This window comes from Ascaphus truei, chromosome 1 (assembly GCF_040206685.1).
Source record: "Ascaphus truei isolate aAscTru1 chromosome 1, aAscTru1.hap1, whole genome shotgun sequence".
Lineage (NCBI taxonomy): Eukaryota > Metazoa > Chordata > Amphibia > Anura > Ascaphidae > Ascaphus > Ascaphus truei.
In genome coordinates, this window is record NC_134483.1 from 325505755 (window position 1) to 325533660 (window position 27906).

The 27906-nt window shown below is 41.6% G+C and overlaps 1 protein-coding gene across 2 annotated transcripts in view; it reads left to right on the top strand.

The window, feature by feature from the left end:
* Positions 1-27527, top strand: part of PAQR3 (progestin and adipoQ receptor family member 3) — a 40960-nt gene extending 13433 nt beyond the window's left edge. For both annotated transcript variants that reach the window (XM_075606589.1, XM_075606594.1), the window contains 5 exons: positions 4221-4376; positions 6741-6938; positions 7656-7746; positions 9900-10048; positions 23084-27527. In XM_075606589.1, the coding sequence (XP_075462704.1) occupies positions 4221-4376; positions 6741-6938; positions 7656-7746; positions 9900-10042 (588 nt within the window). In that variant the 3' untranslated portion in view covers positions 10043-10048; positions 23084-27527. The remainder of the gene's footprint in view (positions 1-4220; positions 4377-6740; positions 6939-7655; positions 7747-9899; positions 10049-23083) is intronic.
* The last annotated feature ends 379 nt before the right edge of the window (positions 27528-27906 follow it).

Sequence of the window (27906 nt, forward strand, 5' to 3'; positions counted from 1 at the left end):
ACATATGAGTTATACCTGTTACAGTGGAGTACATAATTGATGCATTGGGGGCTATTTATTAAACTAGACATTGTAGTAGTATTACAGCAGACCTGTGTTTTTCTTCATTAGAGAAAGAGAAAGTTTAAAATGATTTCTTGAGAATATTAAAAGTTATCTTAAATTGCCCAGTCAACCAATTGCCACCTACTGGGCAGACTCCACTGAGTCTGGCAGACCAGAGGGTCCTCTCCGCAGGGTGTCTCTGTTCGCTGGACTCAGTACTCTGCCCTGCCCCGGCCACTTAGCACCCCGACACCTCTCAACATCTCGACTCCTCTTTGAACTACGATGTCTATCCAGACTCCCCGGCACCTGTGTGGATGCCAGGGCTGACTGAATAGACATTTATAGTAAAAGCACAAAACATTATAAAACCTATTTTAATAAAGTATGGACCTTGGGGAACCTTATACTTATAAGGGAAACGGATCTGGGATATCTGGGCTCAAAAACCAGGAGTCTGGGGAACACTGAGCAGCCCCGGTGTAATTCAACCCGCGTACCGGCAAATAGTGCCTGCACGTCGGGGAGAATTCAGGGACTACTGGTAACTTTGGCCCCCGAACTCCTGCAAACAAAATAATGGCATTTCTACCCAAATATCCCACATAAAACTTACATACAAAGTTTCACGTTTCTATGGGAAAGGGAACATGTAAACCAGAAAAGCAGGGGTCACTTTATTTTTTACATGTATAATCCCTGGTTTATGGTGCTGTGTAGCTTGCCAGGGACCCCACGGACTATGGGGTAACCAGGTGGACTTAACATGTAATGTTTAGCCTGGTTACCCCATCCCGTCACAATCCACATTTGTCAGATTCATTCATTTCCCTGTGATTTTTCTTATAGATGATGACACCTTCTTACATGCTCCACCCACTGTTGACTGGTCATTAGTACCCATAACAGGCATTCTATACTTGAGGGTAGTAGTGCCCATTACATCTGGAAAACATGACCATTGTAAACTGCTTGGCTCATTCTGCTGCTGTGTTGACTGAGACTGAGCTACGTTTGTAAAATTCTGCCGCATTCTTAAAGCTGCAGTGCCGACTGATCGATTAGTTACAGTATATATATTTTTTTTTAAAGGCATTAGAACCAGGGACCACGTTATTGTTGGCTATGGGATCCCCTTGTTCCTGAGATACTTGGTATAGTTACTGGTGGTCTCCTCATCTTAAGGGAATTCCAACAAATCATTCAGGTCACGGGGGCCAATAGACAGCCACAAATCCATTCACTGCGACTTCCATTTAAATGGACTGTAACTACTGCAGGATTAGGGATATCCCTGCTTCAGCACAGTTGCCTCAGTCATTTTGACTGAGCCACCAGTGCAGAAGCAGTGATATCCTCAAAACCTGACCTGTTGGTGGCCCTTGAGGACTGGAGTTGGCCACCCCATAACTACTGTAAATTCACTGGTAAGTATCTTGTGAACTGATGGTCACCAGAGCTGGAAATAATGTGGATCAGCTCCGGAGGACCCCCTGTTTCCAATCCGGAAAGATCTGTGATGTCACATTTAAAATAAGTTATTCTGCATCAGGGCGTGACATTTGTTTGTAATTTCACCACTTGCAGAAAAGAAATTGAGCATGGCGAGGGTCCCTGTGCTACCTTCGTTATATAACCACATTGTAAAATAAAAAAATTGGGGGACATGCCGGCAGAACAATGCTGGGGGACGTGCATTCTAATCTGGAGATGGTGGCTGTGCTGTCACTCACCGCAACGGCTATAACAGGTTTTCCCCCTAGTACAGAATTCACACAGAATTTTGGCTGCGACTTTCACAACTGTGTCTGTGAGAGGATTTCTTTGGCAGATTGCAGGAGTGGAAGCGGTAAAGGAGACATTTGGAGCTACTAGAGAGACACACAGAAAGAGTTTCAGCAAGTGTAATTAATAATGTTGAATTGAATATAAAGGGTAGAAAGAGGGATAAAAAGAGTTAAATGCAAAAAATAAAAGAGAAACCATGAAAGCAGGGGAAATAAAGAATTTATCATGGAAGGCTGTATGGGGAAAGAACATGTTTACCCCTGCTGTGCCAGAAGAAGTTATAATCATTTTTTAATAAGTTTGAATCTTATTATTTTCTTTATTTTTGTCACACTATTTATGGTCAATTTCATAATACTCCTCACGAATATGTAGTTGTTGCTAGAGATTGGCAAATTATTCCCCAACATGTGGTGAGAGGGAGCGAGTCATATTTTACTTGATGAACTGGGTATATCCCCCTCAAACACACTTTCAATCAACACGTGGAGAGGCACCTGTGCACAAACAATGGGCACCCCTGAGATACTTGGGAAATATGCTAATAGGAGTCATTTGCATGACAGATTTAACATTTCCCAGGTATCTCAGGGCTACCCATTGTTTGTGCACAGGTATCTCTCCACGTGTTTGAGGTAATCTATATTATAGCACTTGGGACTCTAAGAACAGGCGCTGTCTTGCATTTTGTCGCACTCATATTTCGGGGTCTGGGTGGATCGTGACCACCGTCAGAATTGTATACATTTTTGAACAAACTTTGCAGCCAAATATTCGTGGGCAACTCCATATTATCAAAAACTGAAATATTCGCAGGCCAAATTGTGGTACATTTGCCCGTCTAGTTGTTGCCTTTGCAGCTGATTTATCTCTGGTATTTCTCGTCAGAAATCCTTTGACAAAAACATACACAAGCACTAGAGAATATTTTTTCACGCCACAAAATCTGCTTTGCATCACTTAACATACAAATTTACCAGCTCAGATATAATGCTTCATATTGGAACACAGCGTATATGTTTGTGCCACATCACTTGCGCAATCAGTGAATTAGAACAGTTAGTGTCAGAACAGGAATTCCTCCCAAGGGGGAAAATAGTGGCAGTGCACTGCGTGCCAACAAGTGCTTCTTGCGTTTCGGATGCAGGAAGAAAAAACGGATGCTGGATCACTATTCCAAAAGGATCATTTAATGAACGTGGGCAACATCAGCTAAAAACAAGTCATTTTAGGAGGAACTCTGACGCGTTTCGTGCAATCTCTGCATTTTGTCAGAGAACAGTTCGTGTCATGAACGACGACCTTTTCATACATTGTCCCTATTGGATCATACAACAAAATGTTTGGAGCATATACTGTAGTCGTCTCTGTGATGTAAAAAAATAAACAGTGTGTGGCAGCACACATGCACAATCTCACAAATAAGAAAAAAGTTTCAACCCCTCCACAGAATTCCTTTCCAAAGCTTGTTTGTTAACCAAGGATGGACGTGAAACGTTGTATACTCTGATGTTTCACCAATTAACCATATGCTTTGTAAGTCGAGCTGCACAAAGTCTTTTTTTTTTTTTTTTTTTTTTAACAAATAAGCTTTTTTTTAAAGAATTTTGTGAAGGGTTTAAACTTCCTTCCATTTATGTGATAGTCTCGATTGTGTATCAAATCATAGTATCAATGTTTCAGGACCTTTTTGCGGACAATTTGTCATTCTCAAGAAATACATTTTTGCAGTTAAAAGTTTTGGAGTTCCTCTACTAATCTTTGCTGGTCCACTAATTTTACAGCATTTCTGCAGACAAGGTGGGCTACACCACATATCTTTTTTTTTCTGCTACGAGAACATCTTGGTGTTTTCGAATGTCTGCAGTATGTTGCAATTCTACATTCTTCGTTTTTTTTTTGATTTTTTGACAAAATTGATTTTGTCTTATGCAGACAATTGAATAGTGCTGTACAGAATCTAGAGGTGTGTTGGAAACTTATTTGTGTTATCAGTAACTGCTTGAAAATAAGATTTTTCTGTCCTGTGATTTTTCCCAATAAAATATTACAATAAATGAAGTAAGGAAAAGGACTAAAAATAGTGAAAAATATAGCAACTAGGTGAAGGTGTACTCAACTGAAGTGATAACTTAAAAAAAAATGAGACCTAAAATATACCTTTTTTAAAGGAGCAATCCAAGCCATTGTGAAAATAAAGTGTTCATTTTTTAATACTGTACAGGTTTGAAGCAGGGGGGCTTTATGGAAATACATATTGTAACCTTTTCTGGCAGGAATTTATTGACTGTATTGCTTTACAGTGTACAGTGTTGTGTACATTGGCAGTGTCATCCTAATAAATGTATGATGCCCACAAGCTTCATGTAGTCTGTATTATGTTGTAGGTCTGCATGCTGTGCTCGGTGGGGTATCACCTCTTCTGCTGTCATCGCTCAGAGAAGACTAGCCGTCGGTGGCTGGCTTTGGATTACGCGGGAATTTCATTCGGCATCTTGGGCTGCTATGTCTCCGGAGTGTTTTACGCTTTCTACTGTAACAATGTAGGTAACAGCTTTATTCTCATTTTTTTCCCCCCGTACTTGCTTAGTGAAGGAAACCATTCTCTTTTCTTTTTCTTTTTTCTGGCTCAAATCAATGAAGCCATCACATTGGTTCCAAATGCCCCAGGCAAGGTTTTATTTTCTATTCTCCAGACCTTGAGTCTTATTTATCTTGCTAATGAGCACTGTTGGGAGCTGAAGTCCACATAATTTACATGAGTGAATTTCCATATTAAAAATAATGAGTGAAGGGACATTTGAACTCCTGGCTTCTGTGCGTCCTGTTTGAACACGCTTTGCCAACTGCAGCTGTGGCGTGAGCGCTTACACAGCAGTACTTCAGAAAGAGTCTTTTATGGGATGGAAGGAAAATGCCAACTGAGCCATTTGGGGTTCATTAATTGTAGCCTTTGGTTGGGGAATTGAGTGGCGCAGTGTATTGTCATTGGATTTCTGAGTCTATTTGGTTGTTGCATGCAATATTCCGCTGATTTGACGTTTTAAGGTTGCATTGCAGGCCCTTCTCATAACATTTTGGAGAGTTTTTGTCCAGAATGCTCACCTGTCAATTCAATGTTTTGATAATGTCCAAAGTGTCGCTTACATGTTACATTTCTTCTCAATTTTTGGCACGCACTTGCATTTGGAAAGTTAAACCAGGCAATACGACACCAGCACTGCACACATGTCATATAGATGGCACAAACCTTCCATTTCAATCGTTTCCATTCATCGTGCAGCAAAGAATGGCCCAATTATCATATCAAGGTGACTTATTTATTATTAAACTCCCATGCTTTGAGTCTCTCTTGTGGTCTCCTTTCCAGTCACTGTTGAACAATTTGCCACCCCATTTGCCAATTTTAGTGGTCAGGTATGGAGAGCTAGATGCCATCAAATAAAGAAGAGAATTTTATTGTTAACAACTTATTTATCTATTTAAGTCTTGGTCAGCAGGGCTTACAGACTTGGCCATTGTTGTGCATTTTGTATTGGCAGACTCTGTGCAAGATGGCTAAATACGAAGAACTAATTCACTATTTTACATCACTGGCCTACAAAGGTTACATGATTTCCTGACTATGTGGTTATAAAGGTGCTTAAGGGACACAGAAATTAAGATGTCAAATTTTCACACTTTCTTCAACTATTCACCCCAAATGAAACGCATTTTATGCAGGTTTTTCATCCAAGACTGCTTTCCAAGAAACAGTGAAATGAACAGTAATGTTTTTCAAATGTAAAAATGTTAGGTAGGTGCAAAGGCCTTGAAGTGCAACAGCCCTGCATTTGTGACCGCACTTCCATAGAACGAAAGAAATAGGCTGTTCTGCTGTTACAACAATGAAGCAATTCATGGCAGCAGGCGGGCTAGATTAGCAGCATTCGTGCCAGCTGCCAGTAAATAAACATTCCATCTCATCCATTCTGTAACTCGGCATACTAGATGCATCAGGGTGAAAAGCTGCCTGCCCCACGCTGCTCTCATAGTTAAACCATGGCATCGTCAAGGCTTGGATCATTTATTACAATGGTGCACCACGACCAAATTAAAAAAATATATATATATATATGTATATATACACACACAGTGTAAGACACCAAAGACATTCTTAAAACCTAAAATACATATATGACAGATTAGATGAAACAAGCTCCTATAAATAAAGGTTATCCATTACTCTAATGTTCCTACATGAAACGCTACGCTCAGTATTTATATGTAAAAATAGTGCAAATCCTTTGAGAAATGTAAACTCGTAATTTCAACTTAATTTTTAAACAACATATATAAATATATGCCCAAAACATAAAGATGACCCTAACCAGACGAGCTTTGCTTGCAGTCAATAAAATGTGGGTTGGATGCCACATTTTCCAGCTATAAGAATACTCTTTGGTTAAGAGAAATCAGGTGATTTGCAAAACTATAGCATGTACAGTATTTATTTTTTTGGTATAATATCTTTATATAAACTGCCTGGTTTGGGTTACTGGTACATTTGTTATTTTCATTAGTTATAAGACCAGAATTGAGAAAGTGAAAGGTAATTAAAGTAATTATTACCTTTCAGAGGACATTTTTACAAATAACATTGTTTTGTAGGTCCCCAGTTGCAAAAGGGCCTGTGGAATTGTCACTTACTGAATATTAGCTCCAATTATTAAGGAGCAATCCTCATCAGAATGTATTTAAAGCCATTAAAACATATCCCTACCACTATCTTTATTTAGAACCTACTTGCGGCGGCACTTTCTATTTGAGTAGATGGAATTTAACATTTAATGCATTTTGCTTCAAGAGTACAGAACATACCAACATGTATCAGGTTTATAAAGGTTAATGTGTTTCCTTTGTTTCAGTACTGGCGTCAGGTGTATTTAATCACTGTACTGGCCATGATCTTGGCAGTGTTCTTTGCTCAGATTCACCCCAGCTACCTCACCCAACAGTGGCACAGGCTGCGCTCTGTTCTATTCTGTTCTGTGTCTGGCTATGGAATCATCCCTACAGTGCACTGGATTTGGCTGAACGGCGGAATTGGAACTTCTATTGTTTATGTAAGTTTATAAACGGAGCGTGGGCGGCATTGTGTATAAGGAATGAGAAGCATTCATATTGCGAATATATTACACAGTATTTTAGGTTATCCACTTGATTCACATTTAAAATGTTTCATATTGAGCATGACTATTTACTAATTGTTTATTCACTAATGATCAGATTGAAAGTTTTTTATTTGTGGAAAGTAGTGGTATATTGCTATGCATTAACGTGTATTGAATAGTTTGGCGCTGATATTTTTCTTTATCTTATATTCTTATATTATACAGCGTGTGTGTGTATATATATATATATATACATACATACATACATACATACATACATACATACATACATACATACACACACACCCACATATTAACTTTTTCAATACAGCGAAACTGGTGCACAAATAGCACTAGATTTGTCAAGTGTGTGTATGTGTATGTACAGTATGTGTGTATGTATATATATATATATATATATATATATATATATATATATATATATATATATATATATATATATATATAATACTTTTTATAAATAAACCCCTCTATCGCTATCATTTCAAATAAGTCTGTATTAACTGCATCATGGACAGCAATCCCTGCAATGCATTGCTTTACAGTCTCTGGTACCATGCGGAACTACTGATATATTTAGTATTTAAAACGTAGTGAATGAAAAAGGGTGACACAGTCATATAGACATGTTTTCTTATTCTTCTGCAGGTGTTTGCTCCGCGTATAATTGTAATGTATACGATTGCAGCTGTTGCCTTTCTCGTCTACATATCTAAAGTTCCAGAAAGGTATTTTCCAGGTAAAGACAAAATAGCTTTTCAAATAACTACAGTATGAAGCCAACCTCTTATCAGCCATTGTTTGTCCTCTGTTTTTGACTGTTTAGCTAATGATGATGACATAAATATTTTCGAAGAGGAAAAACTATGCCAGTGGAAGAGGAGGTTCCTCAAAGCGTTCTGAAGAGGGTTAAATAAAAAGGAATATCCTAAAAAGAACTGATAAATGCTTGAGGACTGGTATAAAGGTGCCCAATTAGACCTGTTGATTTGTTGTCCAGTTGGGACGGGTGATAAGAGATTGAATACTTACCTTGTGTCCAAAATCTACTATGGATCGATGACCAAAATCAAGAACCCCAGCATCCCTCAAGCACCCTACTATATTAGCAATTGTGTGTGCCAAATGTGGGAACTTAACAGATCCATATACGGGATATCTAAATACATCTCGTTTTGCTTCCATTATTTAATCATCCAGATTTCAATACAGGTATTTTACACCTTTTGGAAAAAGCGGATCTACAGTATGTAGATCAGGCATGGGCAACTTTAGAACAAGTGGCTCAGTCGAATACTGCACGACCTTCGCTGAAGCAGGGATATCCTGACCTGTTGGTGGCCCTTGAAAACTGAATTTGCCCACCCCTGATGTAGATGCTATGATTTTTCTTTTAGGTGATGACATTAAAACATTTGATTCTCGTCAAGATCATTTTAAACACCCAATTTCTGAGTTTCTAAGCGATGTACAGCTGTGCCACTTTATTCTTTCCAAACTACCTAAAAGATCCAACACACACTTCGAAAATCTATGTCACAGTGGAGGTGATGCTAGGTATCGTGTACCATGTGCATTAGCGTGTGATTTTGTGATACTAAAGATATATATATATATATATATATATATATATATATATATATATATATATGTGTGTGTATATATATATAGATACATATAGATAGATCTGGTGGACTAGTCGGATCTTTGGAAGCTACAGCCCGCTCTACAATTTGTACCATAATTAAAGAAAACTATGAATTATTACATCGCTGGTACTTGAAGCCAGTTTGATTGCATAAAATTCAGATGTAGCAAGACTTGCTGTTTTCGGCACCAGTGTATGCCGCAGGATCGCGACTGCCCCTGTTCCTGATTATTATCGCTGCGCTGGGGGTTGAGGGGGGGCATGGGCCCCTGAAGCGACTTAATGATAGATTTATCGCAGAGACTTCGCAGCAGTGCGATCTCTGGAGCCGTGGCTTGAAGATTTTCTTACATATATACACATACATACGTGTGTATGTGTGTATATATACAGTTGTGTGAAAAAGAAAGTACACCCTCTTTGAATTCTAGGGTTTTACATATCAGGACATAATAACAATCATCTGTTCCTTAGCAGGTCTTAAAATTGGGTAAATACAACCTCAGATGAACAACACATGACATATTACACTGTGTCATGATTTATTTATCAAAAATGGAGAAGCCATGTAAGAAAAACTAAGTACACCTTATGATTCAATCGCTTGTAGAACCACCTTTAGCAGCAATAACTTGAAGTAATCGTTTTCTGTATGACTATCAGTCTCTCACATCGTTGTGGAGGAATTTTGGCCCACGTTTCTTTACAACGTTGCTTCAGTTAATTGAGATTTGTGGGCATTTGTTTATGCACAGCTCTCTTAAGGTCCAGCCACAGCATTTCAATCAGGTTGAGGTCTGGACTTAGACTGGGCCATTGTAACACCTTGATTCTTTTCTTTTTCAGCCATTCTGTTGTAGATTTGCTGGTGTGCTTGGGATCATACTTGACCATGCTATAACTACATGCCCACTACAATTAAAAGAGAACTGTGTCAGTCCTTGATATTAATTGCAATGGTTGAGCTGGAACGGTTACAGTAAAAATAATGGTTGACACAAACTGCAGCCTTGACCATGGATTTTGGCGTTGTAGATACTTTCTCATACTGGCGCATACCATCAGTGTTACATGGCTAAGTTGAATCTAAGGAACATTTATAGTGTGGATAGTTGCTCAAATTAATAATGTGAAAGGCCTTCATTGCAAATTATCAGTTTGGAAAGTGTAATTGCTATACAGTATCAGTTTAGCTAAAGTCACATTAGAAAGCAATTGAATGTGTTGTGTGCTTCTCCTTACAGGGCAGATGAATTACTTTGGTTCAAGCCATCAGCTGTGGCATATCCTTGCAGTGGTAATGTTGTATTGGTGGCATCAGTCTACAGTGCACATCATGCAGTACAGACACAGTCAGCCTTGCCCCATGAATGCAGAACACTTGTGAACTGAGGTAAGAGAAAGATGAGCATTGCCATCTAACATATGGCTGGTACCAAACATACAAATTTTAGGAGTAAGTCTATTTTTTGTCCATCCTTCTCCAAGGGCCCACATTTACAGACCTATGAGAGACTAGTGGAGAAGGATTTACAAACTCTTGCCAAAGGCTATACCTTCACTACTCCCTCATTTGACAATCTGTCCAAAGAAGGCAGGTTAAACCTGAGCTCATTAAAAAAGAGGTCTGATATCATTATCAAGAACGCGGATAAAGGGGAAGCAGTGGTGATTATGCATACAGACGCTTACCGAACAGAAGCCTTGAGACAGCTTTCCAACACACAGGCATATTGCAAGCTAGATAGAGACCCTACTCAGTCATATCTAGCGGAGATTCGAGATCTGTTTGATCTGGGCAGGGAGTTGGGAGTACTCAACAATCGTGAATCATCTTACTTGTATAATCCATTTCCCATCATGCCTATTTTTCACCATCTCCCAAAGATCCATAAAACTTTAGACTGCCCTCCTGGTAGACCAATTATATCTAGCATCGGATCTTTGGGAGATGGTCTATCTAGGTACGTTGATCATTTCTTACAAACTTTGGTTAAAACATTACCTGCTTATCTGAGGGACTCTGCGGATTTGCTTCAAGATATTCAAAGAATCAAATGGCTTAATGGTTACACTTGGGTTACGCTCGATGTAACCTCCTTATACACGATAATTGATCACACTTTGGGCACGAGAGCCATCAGTCACTTTCTTAATCACTCCAACTTAAATTCGGCACAAAGCACATTTTTATTGGATTCAGTTATGTTTTTGTTACAGCACAATTACTTTATGTTTGACACACAATTTTATTTACAGTCACAAGGCACAGCCATGGACACGTCATTTGCACCTTCATACGCAAACCTTTTCATGGGATTTTGGGAGACCTCTCACATCTTTGGTGACACTAACCCCTTTACAGAACACATTATTTTCTATCGTTGCTTTATTGACGATTTATTATTTATCTGGAATTGGGATACTGACACATTACACGCTTTCTTTGAATATCTTGAGGAGAATACGTACAATTTGAAGTTCACACATTTATACAATGATTCACAGATTTGATTATTTAGACTTACACTTGTACATAGATGTTGGTCAACAAATACAGACCAACATTTACAGGAAAATAAACTCCAAAAACTCCCTGCTCAGATCAAACAGCGCCCACCCAAGATCACTCATCAAGGGCATACCCAAAGAACAATTCCTGAGATTAAGGAGGTTATGCTCCACACAAGAATCCTTTATGGCACAAGCTGAAGAACTTAAGAACAGATTCAGAGATCGTGGCTATGGAGAGAGGGACCTGGAAATTGCATTTAATCATGCCTTAAAAACAGATCGGGAGTACCTCCTTAGAAAGAGAAACCCCAAAAAAACAATTCACAACAATGAAACAAACCAGTGTCCACTCTTCATAACCACATTCTCCAAACAAGCGGAGCAGATCAGATTCATCCTACAAAAGCATTGGGGAATTCTAAAATTAGACACAGATCTTGATTTATACACCATGTCTAACCCTAGAATGGTTTTTAAAAAAGCTAAGACCATTGGTAATCATGTTTCTCCCAGCTTGTATGGCTCTAAGAAGAAAAGCATTAAACATCTACCCAAGGGATTCTTTAAATGTGGGCAATGCAATCTCTGCAGATATGCTGAACCAATAAAATCTATAAAAGATATCCACACTGGTCATGTATACCGCATCGAGTCATTTATGACGTGCAATACGAATTTTGTAATTTACCTATTGAAATGTGCATGTGGGAGCGGCTACATAGGCAGGACCATTAGAGCACTTAAAATCAGAATCACTGAGCATATTCGTAGTATTAGGAACTGTGATGATCGTTTTCCTGTAGCGCGCCACTTCAACACATGTCCCTTAGGATCTATTAAAACATTCACGTATAGCGCAATAGAAAACATCTCTATACACCCCAGGGGAGGTCACAGGGAGGCATCATTGAACCGTAGGGAGATGTTCTGGATTTATGCCCTTGGGACATTGGCACCCAAGGGCATGAACCAAGACTGGGAGCTCAAACACTTCCTGAATTAAATATATAAACAAATAAACATCTGTTCCATTATTTAGACTCATATGGTGAATAACATCACTGTTGACTTGCTCTATGCCAACTAAAACTAGTATTTGTGTCCACCTAGATCTACAAGCTTAAATGCAATGACTTGAATTAATATCTATTGCGTACACTACTGTTCGAATGGACCTAAGTATCCATTATGATTCCTATATGTTTTAAATGATCAGCTTGCATCCGAAACCTGTCTTTGTCCGTTCACCTGATAAAATTTGTCAAGTAAGGATTTAAAGACATATGGGGACAATATAAGTCTCCCCATACAGTGCATTGTGTCATACTTGCATAAAAGAGAAATACATGTTTCTCTACACAATGCACAGGTACAAATGTATTATAAAATTGCCAAATTGATTTCACGAATATCAATATTATATGGTCAATTGAAATAATCAGTGCTTGACAAATCACCCAAAAATCTACTCGCCGAACCAAAAAATCTACTCGCCACCTAGTCCCGCCCCAACCCCGCCTCTAGTCCCGCCCCCAGCCCCGCATTTAAAAAAAACCATAAATGAAATAAATGTAATCAATTCCTAGTAAGAACATTCGTTTTTGACATAAGTTTATTTATTGTATTACATTATACTACAATTAGTCCGTGTGTGTGTATGTGTGTGTGTGTGTGTGTGTGTGTATAAATGTCGAATCTAGAAAAAAAAGCCAGATGTGAATGACTAGTTTCCTGCACCCCTTAACTAGTGCCTGGATGCCCCTGCTTCACAATATTTAAAGCAGCAATCCCACCTGGGATCTTACCTGATCCGCAGACACTCAATGTCCAGGTACCTCATTTCCGCAATGTTATACATTGGAGGGGAGGTGTTCCCTACCTGTCTTCTGGGTTAGGGGGGGTTCCGATGTCTTCCGTGTGAAGCTTGAATCAGATTTGGAAGAAAGCAGTATAGGTTATTTCGGTGTAGTATAGGGCAGTTAAGATATACAGGGTAAATAAAATATCCAGATCCAGATTGTGAGACAGAGAGAGGGTGAGACAGAGAGAGGGTGAGACAGAGAGAGGGTGAGACAGAGAGAGGGTGAGACAGAGAGAGGGTGAGACAGAGAGAGGGTGAGACAGAGAGAGGGTGAGACAGAGAGAGGGTGAGACAGAGAGAGGGTGAGACAGAGAGGGTGAGACAGAGAGAGGGTGAGACAGAGAGAGGGTGAGACAGAGAGAGGGTGAGACAGAGAGAGGGTGAGACAGAGAGAGGGTGAGACAGAGAGAGGGTGAGACAGAGAGAGGGTGAGACAGAGAGAGGGTGAGACAGAGAGAGGGTGAGACAGACGGAGAGAGAGGGTGAGACAGACGGAGAGAGAGGGTGAGACAGACGGAGAGAGAGGGTGAGAGAGACGGAGAGAGAGGGTGAGAGAGACGGAGAGAGGGTGAAAGAGAGACGGAGAGAGGGTGAAAGAGAGACGGAGAGAGGGTGATAGAGAGACGGAGAGAGGGTGATAGAGAGACGGAGAGAGGGTGAGAGAGAGACGGAGAGAGGGTGAGAGAGAGACGGAGAGAGGGTGAGAGAGAGACGGAGAGAGGGTGAGAGAGAGACGGAGAGAGGGTGAGAGAGAGACGGAGAGAGGGTGAGAGAGAGACGGAGAGAGGGTGAGAGAGAGACGGAGAGAGGGTGAGAGAGAGACGGAGAGAGGGTGAGAGAGAGACGGAGAGAGGGTGAGAGAGAGACGGAGAGAGGGTGAGAGAGAGACGGAGAGAGGGTGAGAGAGAGACGGAGAGAGGGTGAGAGAGAGACGGAGAGAGGGTGAGAGAGAGACGGAGAGAGGGTGAGAGAGAGAGTGAGGGAGAAACCGAGAGAGGGAGAAACCGAGAGAGGGAGAAACCGAGAGAGGGAGAAACCGAGAGAGGGAGAAACCGAGAGAGGGAGAAACCGAGAGAGGGAGAAACCGAGAGAGGGAGAAACCGAGAGAGGGAGAAACCGAGAGAGAGAGGGTGAGAGACGGAGAGAGGGTGAGAGACGGAGAGAGGGTGAGAGACGGAGAGAGGGTGAGAGACGGAGAGAGGGTGAGAGACGGAGAGAGGGTGAGAGACGGAGAGAGGGTGAGAGACGGAGAGAGGGTGAGAGACGGAGAGAGGGTGAGAGACGGAGAGAGGGTGAGAGAGAGACGGAGAGAGGGTGAGAGAGAGTGAGGGAGAAACCGAGAGAGGGAGAAACCGAGAGAGGGAGAAACCGAGAGAGGGAGAAACCGAGAGAGGGAGAAACCGAGAGAGGGAGAAACCGAGAGACGGAGAGAGGGTGAGAGACGGAGAGAGGGTGACTGTGGGGGGATGGGGTGACTGGGTGTGGGGATGGGGTGACTGGGTGTGGGGATGGGGTGACTGGGTGTGGGGATGGGGTGACTGGGTGTGGGGATGGGGTGACTGGGGATGGGGTGACTGGGTGTGGGGATGGGGTGACTGGGTGTGGGGATGGGGTGACTGGGTGTGGGGATGGGGTGACGGTGTGGGGATGGGGTGACTGGGTGTGGGGATGGGGTGACTGGGTGTGGGGATGGGGTGACTGGGTGTGGGGATGGGGTGACTGGGTGTGGGGATGGGGTGACTGGGTGTGGGGATGGGGTGACTGGGTGTGGGGATTGTGTGATTGGATGGGGTGACTGGGTGGGGTGATGTGGGGTGGTGGGGTGACGGGGTGTCTGACTGGGTGGGAATTACTGACTGTGACTGGGTGGGGATTACTGACTGTGACTGGGTGGGGATTACTGACTGTCTGACTGGGTGGGGATTACTGACTGTCTGACTGGGTGGGGTGACTGGGCAGGGGGCAGGGGGCAGGGGGGTGGGATGACTGACTTTTGACTGACTGGGTGGGGGGGAGTGACTGGGTGGGGGGGAGTGACTGGGTGGGGGGGAGTGACTGGGTGGGGGGGAGTGACTGACTGGGGGGGGGGGACTGACTGACTGGGTGGGGGGGTATGACTGACTGACTGGGTGGGGGGGTATGACTTACTGACTGGGTGGGGGTATGACTTACTGACTGGGTGGGGTGGGGGATGACTGACTGGGTGGGGTGGGGGGATGACTGACGTTTGACTGACTGGGTGGGGGGGAGTGACTGGGTGGGGGGGGAGTGACTGACTGGGTGGGGGGGGGACTGACTGGGTAGAGGGGTATGACTGACTGACTGGGTGGGGGGGGACTGACTGGGTGGGGGGGTATGACTGACTGACTGGGTGGGGGGGGTATGACTTACTGACTGGGTGGGGGTATGACTTACTGACTGGGTGGGGTGGGGGATGACTGACAGGGTGGGGTGGGGGGATGACTGACTGACTGGGTGGGGTGGGGGGATGACTGACTGAGTGGGTGAGGTGGGGGGATGACTGACTGATTGGGGGGATGACTACCTCTGGTGTCCTACACACACACACACACACTCACACTCACACTCTCTCTCGTTGGGGGGGGGGGGGGTCAGGGGGGAGTGGAGACAGCCACGGGGACCGAAGGGAACACCCCTGCCCCGCGCGTGCAGCCACAGGGGGGGAAATCCCCTGCTGTCATAGCCTGCCCCGCGCGAGCAGCCACGGGGACAGGAGCAGAGACCAGAGGGGAAGCGGGTTCGGGGGGGGGAGGGGGGACGACGACATTCCCCTCTATCATCTCCTGCCCCGGGCGTGCAGCCACGGGGACAGGAGCGGGACCGGAGCACACGCGGGACAGGGTGGAAATCCCCCGCTGTCATCTCCTGCCCTGCGCGAGCAGCCACAGCCACAGGGACAGGAGCGGAGATTGAGGGGATGAGGGGGGAAGCGCGAGCAGGAGACAGGAAACGAGCGCGCGAGGAGCAGCCATTACTTACCCCTGCAGAGAAGGGCTCCATTCCACGTCACGGCCAATTGGCCAATCAGCCAGGAGGATATTTTTTTGTTATTTATTTATTTTTACATTTGTGGGAGGGGGGGGAGCGGAAAGGGAGGGGGGGTGAGCGGAAAGGGAGGGGGAAGCGGAGACAGCCACGGGGACCGAGGGGAACACCCCTGCTGGCATCGGGAGCAGCCTCGGGCACTGGGGGAAAGCGGGGAACGTAGGGCAACCGGGACGGGAGGGGGGGGAGACATCGCCCGCTGTCATCTCCTGCCCCACGCATGCAGCCACAGGGACAGGAGCGGAACCTGAGGGCAAGCGGGACAGGGGAGGTGGGGGAGACATCGCCCGCTGTCATCTCCTGCCCCGCGCGTGCAGCCACAGGGACAGGAGCGGAACCGTGGGACAGGGGGGGAAATCCCCTGCTGTCATCTCCTGCCCGACAGGAGCGGAGACTGGAGGGGATGAGGGGGGAAGCGCGGGCAGGAGACAGGGAGCAGCCATTACTTACCCCTGCAGAGAAGGGCTCCATTCCGCGTCACGACCAATTGGCCAATCAGCCAGGAGGATATTTGTATTTATTTATTTATTTAAAAAAAAAAAAAATTGCGCAGAGCAGGGGGAAAAAGTAGCTGGCCACCGGCCAATTTCCGTTTGCGCCTGGCGAGTGGGCGACCGGGTTTGTCGAGCACTGGAAATAATGAATGATTATATATTGTTCCCTGCCTGTATATATTGCCTCAGTTTCAGATTCGCAATCCATTGGTAAATTGTTTTTAATGATTGATGTAAATGTTATTATGTGTTTAGCTTAGTATGTACTGCTATGCTAATTTTATCTATTTTTCTGATTCCTCCTCATAAGTCTTTTGCTTTGCCCCCCCCCCCTCCCCTTGCCCCCCCTTCTCCCCTCCCATCCCGCCTACCCGTTAATCCACATATAAACCTAATTATATACCCTGACAGGAGGTTCATTGTTATTGTTAGGGAATACAACCAAGCAGCGTTGCTATGTGTGTCAGTGGAGGGGTCTATGTGCTGGTGAGAGAAGCGCGTCACTCCCCTCCCCTCGATACACACCCACGGCATCAAGCTGTCCCATTCGCTGAGAGCTGCGACCAATGAGGATGTACATCGGCGATTTTCGCACCAAAATCACGTAGCGTGATGACGTAGGTGGGCGGGGAGTGCTCTATAAGACTGAGGGCGAATGACGCGGATCAGCTCTTTGATAAAGGACAATCCCTGTCCGAAACGCGTCAGAGTGTGTGTCCCCGTTACCATGTAATATTAATAAATATTTTTAACCCACACCTTGCTGGTCCCCTTCTCCTACTTGGCTGTGCACCGCTGCAATCCCAGGATTTCTCTTCTAACATATGGCTGGGGCAAACAATCTACAGTAAATATATATGTAGAATATATACAGAAATCACACACTTTAACACAAAAATCTGTACGTGTTCTATATTAATGCATTCATTTTTGTGTATGTGTGTATGTATACATACACATGCGCGAGAGAAAGTTTATGACCCACGTAGGAATTGCACATTTTTCAAACCTGAAATGTTATTAGATCTTAATCTAATTCCTAATAATCGATAAAGATCCTCTGAACAAATGACACAAAAACATGATACTCTTTCAACATTTATTTAACCACAAATGATTCAACATTCAATATCCCTGTGTGAAAAAGTATGTGAACCTTGAGATTCAGTACCTGGTGGCACCCCTTTGAGCAGCAATGAGTTCAACTAAGTGTTTCCTGGAACTACTGGTCAGTCTCGCATCAATTTTGAGGAATTTTGGCCCATTCCTCCTTACAGAATTGCTTTAACTCAGTGACAGTTGAGGGCTTCCTTGCATGGACAGCTTGTTTCAGGTCTTACCACACCATTTTGATTGGGGGGTAGGTCCAGACTTTGACTAGGCCATACTAAAAAGTGTAAAACATACAGGACACCTACAAGCTCATATTGAACCCTCAAAATAACCACAACATATATATAAGCATATGTGTCACATAGAAGTGCTACTGAGCATGGCAATATATATTTAAAACCAGAGACAGAACATGAAACAGACAGAGCTCAATGCATATCCAGTGAAACTTATACACGGTACAGTGCCTAAATATATATGTATAGATATCTATTAAATAAAATGGTCTCTTAGTTTAACATTTTGGCCAAAGTGTTGTAAGTGGTTATATTGGGGGTTCAATATGAGCTTGTAGGTGTCCTGTATGTTTTACAATTCTTGTTCAGCTGATTGGAGGGTGGCTCCTCCTACCTAATTGAAGCTCAAACCCTCCCACATTAAATGGTTAAAAGCTCACTCCATTGCATCTCCCACTCTCAGGGGAACTTGCTTGCTTGCAGTTTGATTGTGACAAATCTAATACAGAGTGCTTTTCCTGGTAATGTACAGGTTAATAAGAGCTTCAATCAGACTTACAACTATGCAACTAATTTTGACAAATTTATTATAAATCATTCTTCCTGGTAATGCACAGGTTATTAAGAATTTATATTAGTGTTAGGTACCCTTGAGATGTGATCTGCCGTGTAGTGGCTCAAGGGCTTTTTGACCAAAATGTTAAACAAAAAGACCATTTTATTTAATAGATATCTATACATATATATTTAGGCACTGTACAATATATGTTTCACTGGATGTGCACTGAGCTCTGTCTGTGTTTCATGTTCTGTCTCTGGTTTTAAACATACTAAAAATTGGATTTTTTTCTTCTGCAACCATTCTGTTGTAGATCTGTTTATATGTTTAGAATTATTGTCTTGCTGCATGACCCACCTTAATTTCAGCTCACGGACGGATGGCCTGACATTCTCCTCTAGAATCTTCTGATACAATGCAGAATTTATGGTTGTGTCAATGATGGCAAGCCATCCAGGTCCTGAGACAGCAAAGCAGTCCCACACCATCACACTCCACCACCATGCTCGACGGTTGGGATGAAGTTCTTCTGTTCAAACACGGTTTTGGTGTTCACCAAACATTACGTTTCTTATTGAGGCCAAAAAAATCTACCTTTGACTCATCTGTCCAGATAACTTTGTTCCAGAAGTGTTGTGCATCATCTATGTGCTCTTTGGCAAGCTTCAGATGGGCAGCAATATTATTTTTAGAGAGCAGTTGTTTCCTCCTGGCTATCCTTCCATGAATACCATTCTGGTTGTCTTTTTCTGATAGTTGAGTCATGAACACTCACATTAGCCAAGGCGAGAGTGGCCGACAGATCCTTGGATGTTCTTTGTGACCTCCTGGATGATTTGCCAGTTTGCTCTTGGAGAGATTTTGGTAGGACGACCGCTCCTGGGTAGAGTAACTGTGGTCTTGAACTTTCTTCATATGTCTGACCGTGGACTGGTGGAGCCCCAGATCCATAGAAATGGTTTTGTAACCCTTTCTAGACTGATGAGTATCAAGAAGTGCTTTTCTGAGGTCCTGAGAGATTTCTTTTGGTTGTGACATGACGTGTTTCCACACATTTGTAGGGTGAAGACCAAACTCGCAAAGTTTCTGATCTTTATATAGGGTGTTCCCAAACTCTCACCTGAAGATCTACCTAATTATTTAAACACCCAATTGTAATAATCCCTTTAATTTAGCTGATAAAACCGGGGTTTCACTTACTTTTTCATACATCGACTTTTAATTACTCATTGTTTGTCTAAATCATATATCATTCCGTTTCAAAAGACATGGAATTGGTTAATATAAACTCTATTGAATATTTTAAAAAAGACTGGTTTTGATTCAAAAAGGTTATCATGGAAAAATTATGGAATTTTTCTTAATTATTATTGGGATTCACAAACTTGTGTGTGTGTGTGTGTGTGTGTGTGTGTGTGTGTACACATACATGATTTTATGTGTCTAACAGCTCAAAGGATTTTAGGAGAAAAAAAGCAAGATCTAAAAACAAAAACAAATCTACTTTACACTCCAATATTAACAAACACAGAAATATGGTTATCTTATAAACCAGGGCTCTTCTACTTGTGGCTAAGTGCCATTTTTCTGACTGAAACTCCCTTGTAATTTAAGTCCTATGTGTTTTTTTCATTTTTATAAATCCGTTGTGTACTATTAGATACTTACTGTATTTTCTTTTCACTCTTAATGCTCTTTTCAATACATTTTAAGGTATTCCCTAGGTTACTATAGCAATCATTTACAAAGCCGCAGGACTTCCTCTTTTGTAATAGGCAGCCATATTGCATGCTATGGGAAGCAGGATCTTTGCAGATTGATGTAAATGCTGCAGTTATTAAAACAAAAGGGCAGTCGGCAATGCCCCTTTATGGTGGTACAGATTATTTCATTTAGAACAGATGAGTATAATAATGCTTGCAAAAAAAGTTTAAAAGTAGTAATTTTTAAGTTTTTACATGTAGCTAAAATTATATTGTACTACGCTTGTGGCCCATCTACTCCTAAATGTTTTCTAATCTGGCCCTTTGGGATACCTACTGTAGTTAAGGATAAAACATTACAAAGTAGAAAAAGATGGTTAGTGTTTCATGGCAACATAGACCAGTGACAGTAGTACTGCCCTAAAACGTGTCCACTCACTGTATTGTGGGGTAAAAATTAAATTTAATGACTGAATCCTAGGAGCTCCGGAGATATAATCCAGCGACCCATTTGCAGTTTTCCTTACTTTTAAATTTTGACATTTTTTCTAGTCGTGGTTTATATATAGTTCAGTTTTTTTTTGTTTTTTTCTAATAGACCTATTGATTGATTTTAAAAAGCTGCTCTTCCCCACCCCCCAAATACTAAGGCTAATGCCCCGCTGCACATGCGTCTGCCAGGCTGGCGGCGTGTGCAGCCGAGTCCCCTGGTCTGCAGTGAGCTGAAGGGGGAGTGACGGGGCGCAGCCGTGATGTCACTCGGCATGTTGGCCCTCATTGGCTGAACCGCCGGGGGGGCATGCCTAGCGCTCCGTCGCGAGTCCTGATCTCAATTCTCTTGAGAGCAGGAGAAACTCACCACACAGCGCGGCAGCCCCCCTCGCAGCGGGCCCAGCCCCATTGTGGGGCGGCTCTTGTCCCTGCAGCGTCCGCCACAGCGGGCGCTGCAGTAGCCAGCGGGGACCTGGCCTAAGGCATTTTCCTGAAACGCTGGATTCGATCATTTGTAAGAACAAATTAACACTACATTAAAAAAATGTTTTATCATTGCAGCACCGAACATTGGTGACCATCCATGTTACAATGGTACCATCCATCTTCACAGAAGCTGACCATGCTGTTAAAAATTGGAGAATTTATAAATAATCGAGTGATGCTTTTTAATTCCTAAAAAGAAAAAAGCATCAGCTAACCTTTACCATAAATTCATAGGTTGTGTTGTCTTCCTATTGCACATTTATAGGATGTGTTACGTCCACTACAAAACTCCTAGGAATAATTGTGAAGGGAAGCCCTTTTGACTTCTTGGAATTCTGCGAGCGTGACAAAAAGTAGATGCCACAGGCCCTGTTACACTTGGGTAGTAAAATCAGAGCAGGATGTAATTTCTCTCCAGAAGGACTTGGATAGACTGGAAACTTGGGCAAGTAAATGGCAGATGAGATTTAATACAGATAAATCTTAGTTTATGCATTAAAGAAACAAGGATAAACAGAATACTTACAGATTAAATGGGGCAAAATTGTTGATGGAGAAGGATTTAGGAGTGCTTATAAGACAGCAGGCTTGGCAATAGTGCCCAATGTCAGGCAGTAGCTGCAAAGGCAAACAAGATCTTATCTTGCATTAAACGGGATATGGATGGAAGGGAAGCAATCATAATTACATCATTGTATAAAATATTAGTAAGATCACACCTTGAATATGAAGTACAGTTTTGGGCACCACTTCGTTAAAAAAAAAAAAAAAAGACATGAACTCTCTGCAGAGAAGAGACACCAAATGAATAAAGGGGCTGGAAAATCTGACTTATGAGAAGAGGCTAGTTAAATTAGATTTGTTTACATTAGAAAAGAGGTGTCTAAGAGGGAATATAATAACTATATACAAATATTTTCAGGGTCAATACATGAAGCTTTCAAAAGAACTATTCATCCCAAGGGCAGTACAAATGACATGGGATCATCACTTAAGGTTGAAGGAAAGGAGATTTCACCAGCAACAAAGGAAAGGGTTCTTTACAGTAAGGGCAGTTAAAATGTGGCATTCATTACCCATGTAGACTGTTATAGCAGATACAATAGATATCTTCAAAAAAGTTGGACATCTTTTTAGAAAGGAAAGGTATATAGGGATATACCAAATAAGTAAACATGGAAATGCTGTTGATCCAGGGAGTAATCTGATTGCCATTATAGGCATAGGAATTTATTTTTTCCCTTCTGAAACCTCAATGGATAATATTTCACTGGGGTTTTTTGTTTGCCTTCCTCTAGAAGTAAAATACTATAAATACAATCTAGGATAAGTATCTGTCGTCTACATTTAACATAGGTTGAACTCGATGGGCATCAGTGTTTTTTTCAACCTCATCTACTATGTAACTTGTTTAATTGTAAAGCAAAGTCTCTGTTTACACCAAAAACTGAATTGCAAAATGTATGTATTTTTTAAATTAAAATATTAACACACCCATTTATTTACAGAGAGCTCAAATTCTCATCTTATGCTAGTTCTGTGCATAAGCCACTTCTTGAAGCAAAGTTATAGGCTTGGAACATTTGATGAAAGATGCAATTTGATTGCATAATGTCATACATTTGGGGGCATAAACAGGAGTGGTTTAATGGTAAGAACACTGCCTATGAAGCAGGTGAACCTGGTTTGAATTGCAGTGTCTCCTTATTACTTTATCTCCCTGCACCAAAATTAGATTTATGCTATTCAGGGCAGGGACTCATTGAGCCTGCTATATGCTATATAATTTTTTTTAAAGGCAACAACAAACCACATCTAATGAAATTGCGTGAGATGGACTTGGATCTTTGGACTTGGAATGTTGGCTACACTAAAAGCCTTTCACTAAATCGTTTCTCTTTCAGAGTTTCACTTGGTATTTGGCATGAAGAACGGGCTTTCCCAGTTGTGAATGAAGACTTCAGAAGCCATGAACTTGGATGCTTGAACCTGTTGAGATACTCGTCTCTCTTTGACATAGATGCGATAAGGCATCATTAAAAGAAAATGCAGTTTGAGGATGTGCTGTGAGCCACACCATCTTAATTGAACCAGTGAATGAGCGTTACCCCTTCTTGCACTATTACGGTGGCGAGCTGAAGTTTGAAGGCTCCAGGCCACCGGGAAGAATACTTCACAGACCAGATTATTTTGCTGCTCTAATTACCTTGCCAAAAGCAACATTAAATGGGAATGTTAGCATGGTGTGGGCCTCTATGGGATATTTAAAAAATAACTGCAATCATGGCTTTCAAACCCTGGTTTAAATGCAGTCTGCCTTTAGTAATTGCCCTTTGCCTGTCAGAGCAAGGTTTTACGCCTCTAATGGTCCACTAAGTATATGGCCTTTTTATGACCGTAATGCAGTCATACATTCCCTTCCGTCATTCTTCTAAACTGCTGTTAGTTGTAAAGCTTTTGCAATGTTTCATGCATCTAAATGCAAAGGTATCATTGTTCTCGTCTGGTTTAATATACTTAATAAGTATGAAAGTTATGTCAATCGATTTTGGCTGTGGATGCAAGGAGAAAAGCTTTGGCTTGTCTCTCAAATTATAAAAAGTGTGTGTGCGTGTGCGTGTGCGTGTGCGTGTGCGTGTGTGTGTGTGTGCAACGAGCTTCATTGTTCTCTCTTCTGTGGCAACATTACTGGTGAATTCTGTGGTGACTGATATTCAGAGGTATGTCTGGGAACTAAATATCAAGTAATTTACTACATCTGTATATATTTATTTATGTGCACTTCCATGCAAATATGTATTCTATACTTTTACCAGTGGTTTCTCGGGTTACAAATGAATGTGTTGTATACAGGGTCTGTCAGGTTGTATTGTTGGATGTATCGTGCATGTGATGAACAAACAAAAATAGGATTACCTAGTTACAATCGGTAGAACAGGTTTCCTGCCGTCTTTGCAACTAGTGGTCTCATAAGGACACATTGACCCAAGTGACATACAGTACCATGCCTGACTGCTGTAAGAATCACTCCTGCTCTTTCACCAGACAGGAACAAAAACTATTTCTGGGCTGAAATTATGTTATCAGAGATAAAGGAATTATGTAATACTCTTCCTTGTAGTAAAAACACAAGCCATTGCCCAAGCATAAAGAAATTGTAACTAGTGCAAAACATATTTAATGTTGGAGTAGTCATTCAATTTCAAATAAATTCGCTAAGACTATGCAGCCACCTAGTGTATAAAGAATGAGCTCTGAAGTGACGTTATTATAGAAAAGGCTCAAGTAGCATTACAGTATATATACTAAATTATAGTGTACTAAAAAAGATCACCAATACACATTTACATTGTTACCCTTGCAACCAATGATTACTTGTAATTACATTTTACCAGTCATTGAAATGAATTAGGCACTCAATTCTGTAAATAGATTTGCAGTGTTGTTTTAGTACTGTTTATTACATGCTACTTTCTATTCTATTTGACAGACATCCCCAAGTTGAATTCAGCATATGCAGTGCTTTTGTGTACGATAGGAATGCTTATCCAATGTTTGAGGGATTACCTGCCAAAAAAAACAAGATGCTTTAATACTGTATTCTATCACTTGGCCCAAATTTCTTTGGAATCACGCATTTAGAGTTGGTCCCTTGAATAGCCCATAACCAAATCAGCATGTTTATGTATTGTGTATTCAATTAACTGTTTTGTTAATTTCTGAAGTTGGGCTCTCAAGCTTAAATTTGAGAAGCCACTAATTGTATTTTAACCATTTGAGCTCCGGAGGAGAGTGCCAAATCCCCTCCAACACGTCTCAATGACGTATCAGTGGTCACATGATCGTGACGTCACTGGATTAAGCGAATGGAAGAACAGGGTCCTTTTCTTCTGTTCAGATCACAGCAAAGAATCACAAAGTGGATGACCAAATCAATGTGTGATGGGGCCCTTGGCGTAGCAGGTCTCAAGATGTAAGTACCTGATAGGGCCCTCGAAAGGATAACATTTGGGAACACAAATAGTGTGAACGTTGTGCCTGTGTGCTTTACACTTTATTACAAATAGATTACCTGTTAAGATAGACGGGAGCATTGAATATAAGAAAATGCAACAGAGACATTATAGAGCAAGTCGCATCAGTATATATATATTTTATTTTTTTTAGAGTCTGCGTTATTGTTGGTATCTTGATAAGTTTGGCGTATACTATATTAACTGTGGGCCATTTTGGTGTATTCGGCCTGCAAACTAAAGACTTATTAGCATCCTTTGCAAATCATGCTGTAGCTATGATAACATAACGTGTAGGAAGTGTACAGTAGGGCTCCTGCAACAGGCAGATTATCATTCCTTTCAACTCTATTAGTTATTTAAACCACATAAAACAGTGTGACTGCTGGCATACAAAATAGAAAGTGTGACAAATTCTATATGTATTCTAAATTTATTTAGCAAGCTGATCTCTAACGCTCTGATAAACAAGTAGTAGTAAAATCTCATACAGATTTCCTAATGTATTTTTTAAAGAGAACCAAAGAGTGACTTAAGGGGATACAGGGAGAGGCTTAGGTTATGGGGGGGGGGAAGGTAAAGACCATTTATTTTAACAACACTTTCGACTTTATTCTAATATTACTTTTGTACTGTTACTATAGTACAGTATTTCATATTTATTTATTAACAACGTTCTACAGGCAGTCCTTGATTATCCAACGGAATCTGTTCTGGAAGTAGCGTTGGATAGTGAAACTGTTGTAAAGTGAGTCCCATGTTAATCAGTGGCGGTAAGCGTTGGATAACGCATTCAGGCGTCGAGAAACGGCCCTTAGGGTTTCGTTGGATATGCCATTCGTTGTAAAGTGAAACGTTGGATAGCGAGGACTACCTGTACTGTAGTTTTTAGTAAACTAACTGCTTATGTGATTAAATATAATATTATAAAATGAATTGAAGAATATGATAGTGTTTTGCCACTCAACTTTTTTGCTACAAGAACAGAGAAACCTTTAACCCCTTCACTGCTGCCTGGGCCAACCTTGTTGTCATGCTCTTCAGCACTGGGAGGGTTGAAACAGTATTTCATATTATCTGGCAGAAAATTCTAAATACCCCCTTTCCGAGGATGCCTTACTTTCATTCACTCACTGCCGGAAGAGCTAGGAACACATTACTGAATATGCAGTGCATTGGTGGCACTGAATGGGTTTCAACTTTTTTTTTCCTATTTATTGTATTTCCAAAATTTCTTTTCATAGGGGAAACATATATCTTGTTACACTGGCGACACACTTTATTCGAGCTCGGCTAGTCCCACGAATTCGGGTATACCCGGGTGTATTGAGGTTTGTGACTGTTTTCTGCCCGAGTGCATTGAGTTATTTTCCGGCAGGGATTGAAGCATTTTATTCCCGTTGGCTGCAATACTGCACACTACATATATATATACTGCATTACAATTCATGAATTTATGCCATTTGGTAGACACGCGAAGCATTGCAGCCTATTAAATCCTAATCATTATCATTTAACAGATCAGCCGCCCATCAGCCAGGCATGAACCCAGGCTGGGAAGGCAAATGCAACGGGGCTTGTCAGAGGTGAGGAGCGGCGCATTCCAGGTATCTGCCAGGTACATACCGGGTATTTGCTCGAATAAAGTGTGTCGGTGCAGTACATAGTTTTACCAGAACTAGCCGCAGTTCTGCAGTCATCTTACCCACAATGACAAGTAACAGCCCATCACAATATTTGGATTAGAGATGACCCTTGTATTGAAAGAGTTTATGTACAGTGAAGGGATTAAAGAGCTGTAAAGGACCAGCAGTGAGACTCCTAAACTGTAATTTACGATCCCCCACTAAATTTGCAAATAATGCACTTCAAAGCAATAGTGATGTTCAGTCTCCATTCTCTTTTAAATAATGGTTTAAATAGTTGAATGTGTCTGCTTGTAAATTAATTTACACCGAGTGGGTATAATGTACTGTAAATATAAAATACTGCTTTAAAACCAGTTCAAATTTTTTTTCCAATTTGTCCGAAAAGAAAGTTGCATGTTCTAGACTCGAGGGGACTGACAATGTGACATTTGCATGTGACCTTCTGTATTAACATGAATTACTTGTACCAGCATTAACTTGTTCCTCCTTTAGCTACAATTAAGTGCTATCATTTTATTACTGCTTTTCTAGCAAACTATCCATTCTCTAATAGTGCACAGTTATTCAATGCCAATGCAAAATTTCCCAAATGCAAAATATTTCATGAAATGTAATTTGTATTGTTTTTTATTAAGCTGTGTGAACGAAATATGTGTTCTGTGTAATAAATGTATTTATTCAATTAATTGGAAGTTTTTATTTCCAGTGCCATCTTCAGCATTTTGCATTGCAATAGAGAAAAGCCTTTTACTGTATGTGTCTGTTTATTTTCACACTAGGCTACAGTAAATGTTTCTACCATATCTTATCTTCCACTTCCTCTCAACATCCATTGTAACCAGATATCCCTCTTACATCGATGTATATAATATTGTGTTTCTGTATTTCTGCCATACCCGATGAAGGACCCTGAGAGGTTGGAAAGCTTGTAACATTTGTTATACTATTGTCATAAGAGTATTGGATTGCTGAGACCTGCAGAATTTATATTACTTTATTGCAATCTTCGCCACACTTGTTGACACACAACTATAGATAAGACCATGAAGTATTTTTCATAAATAT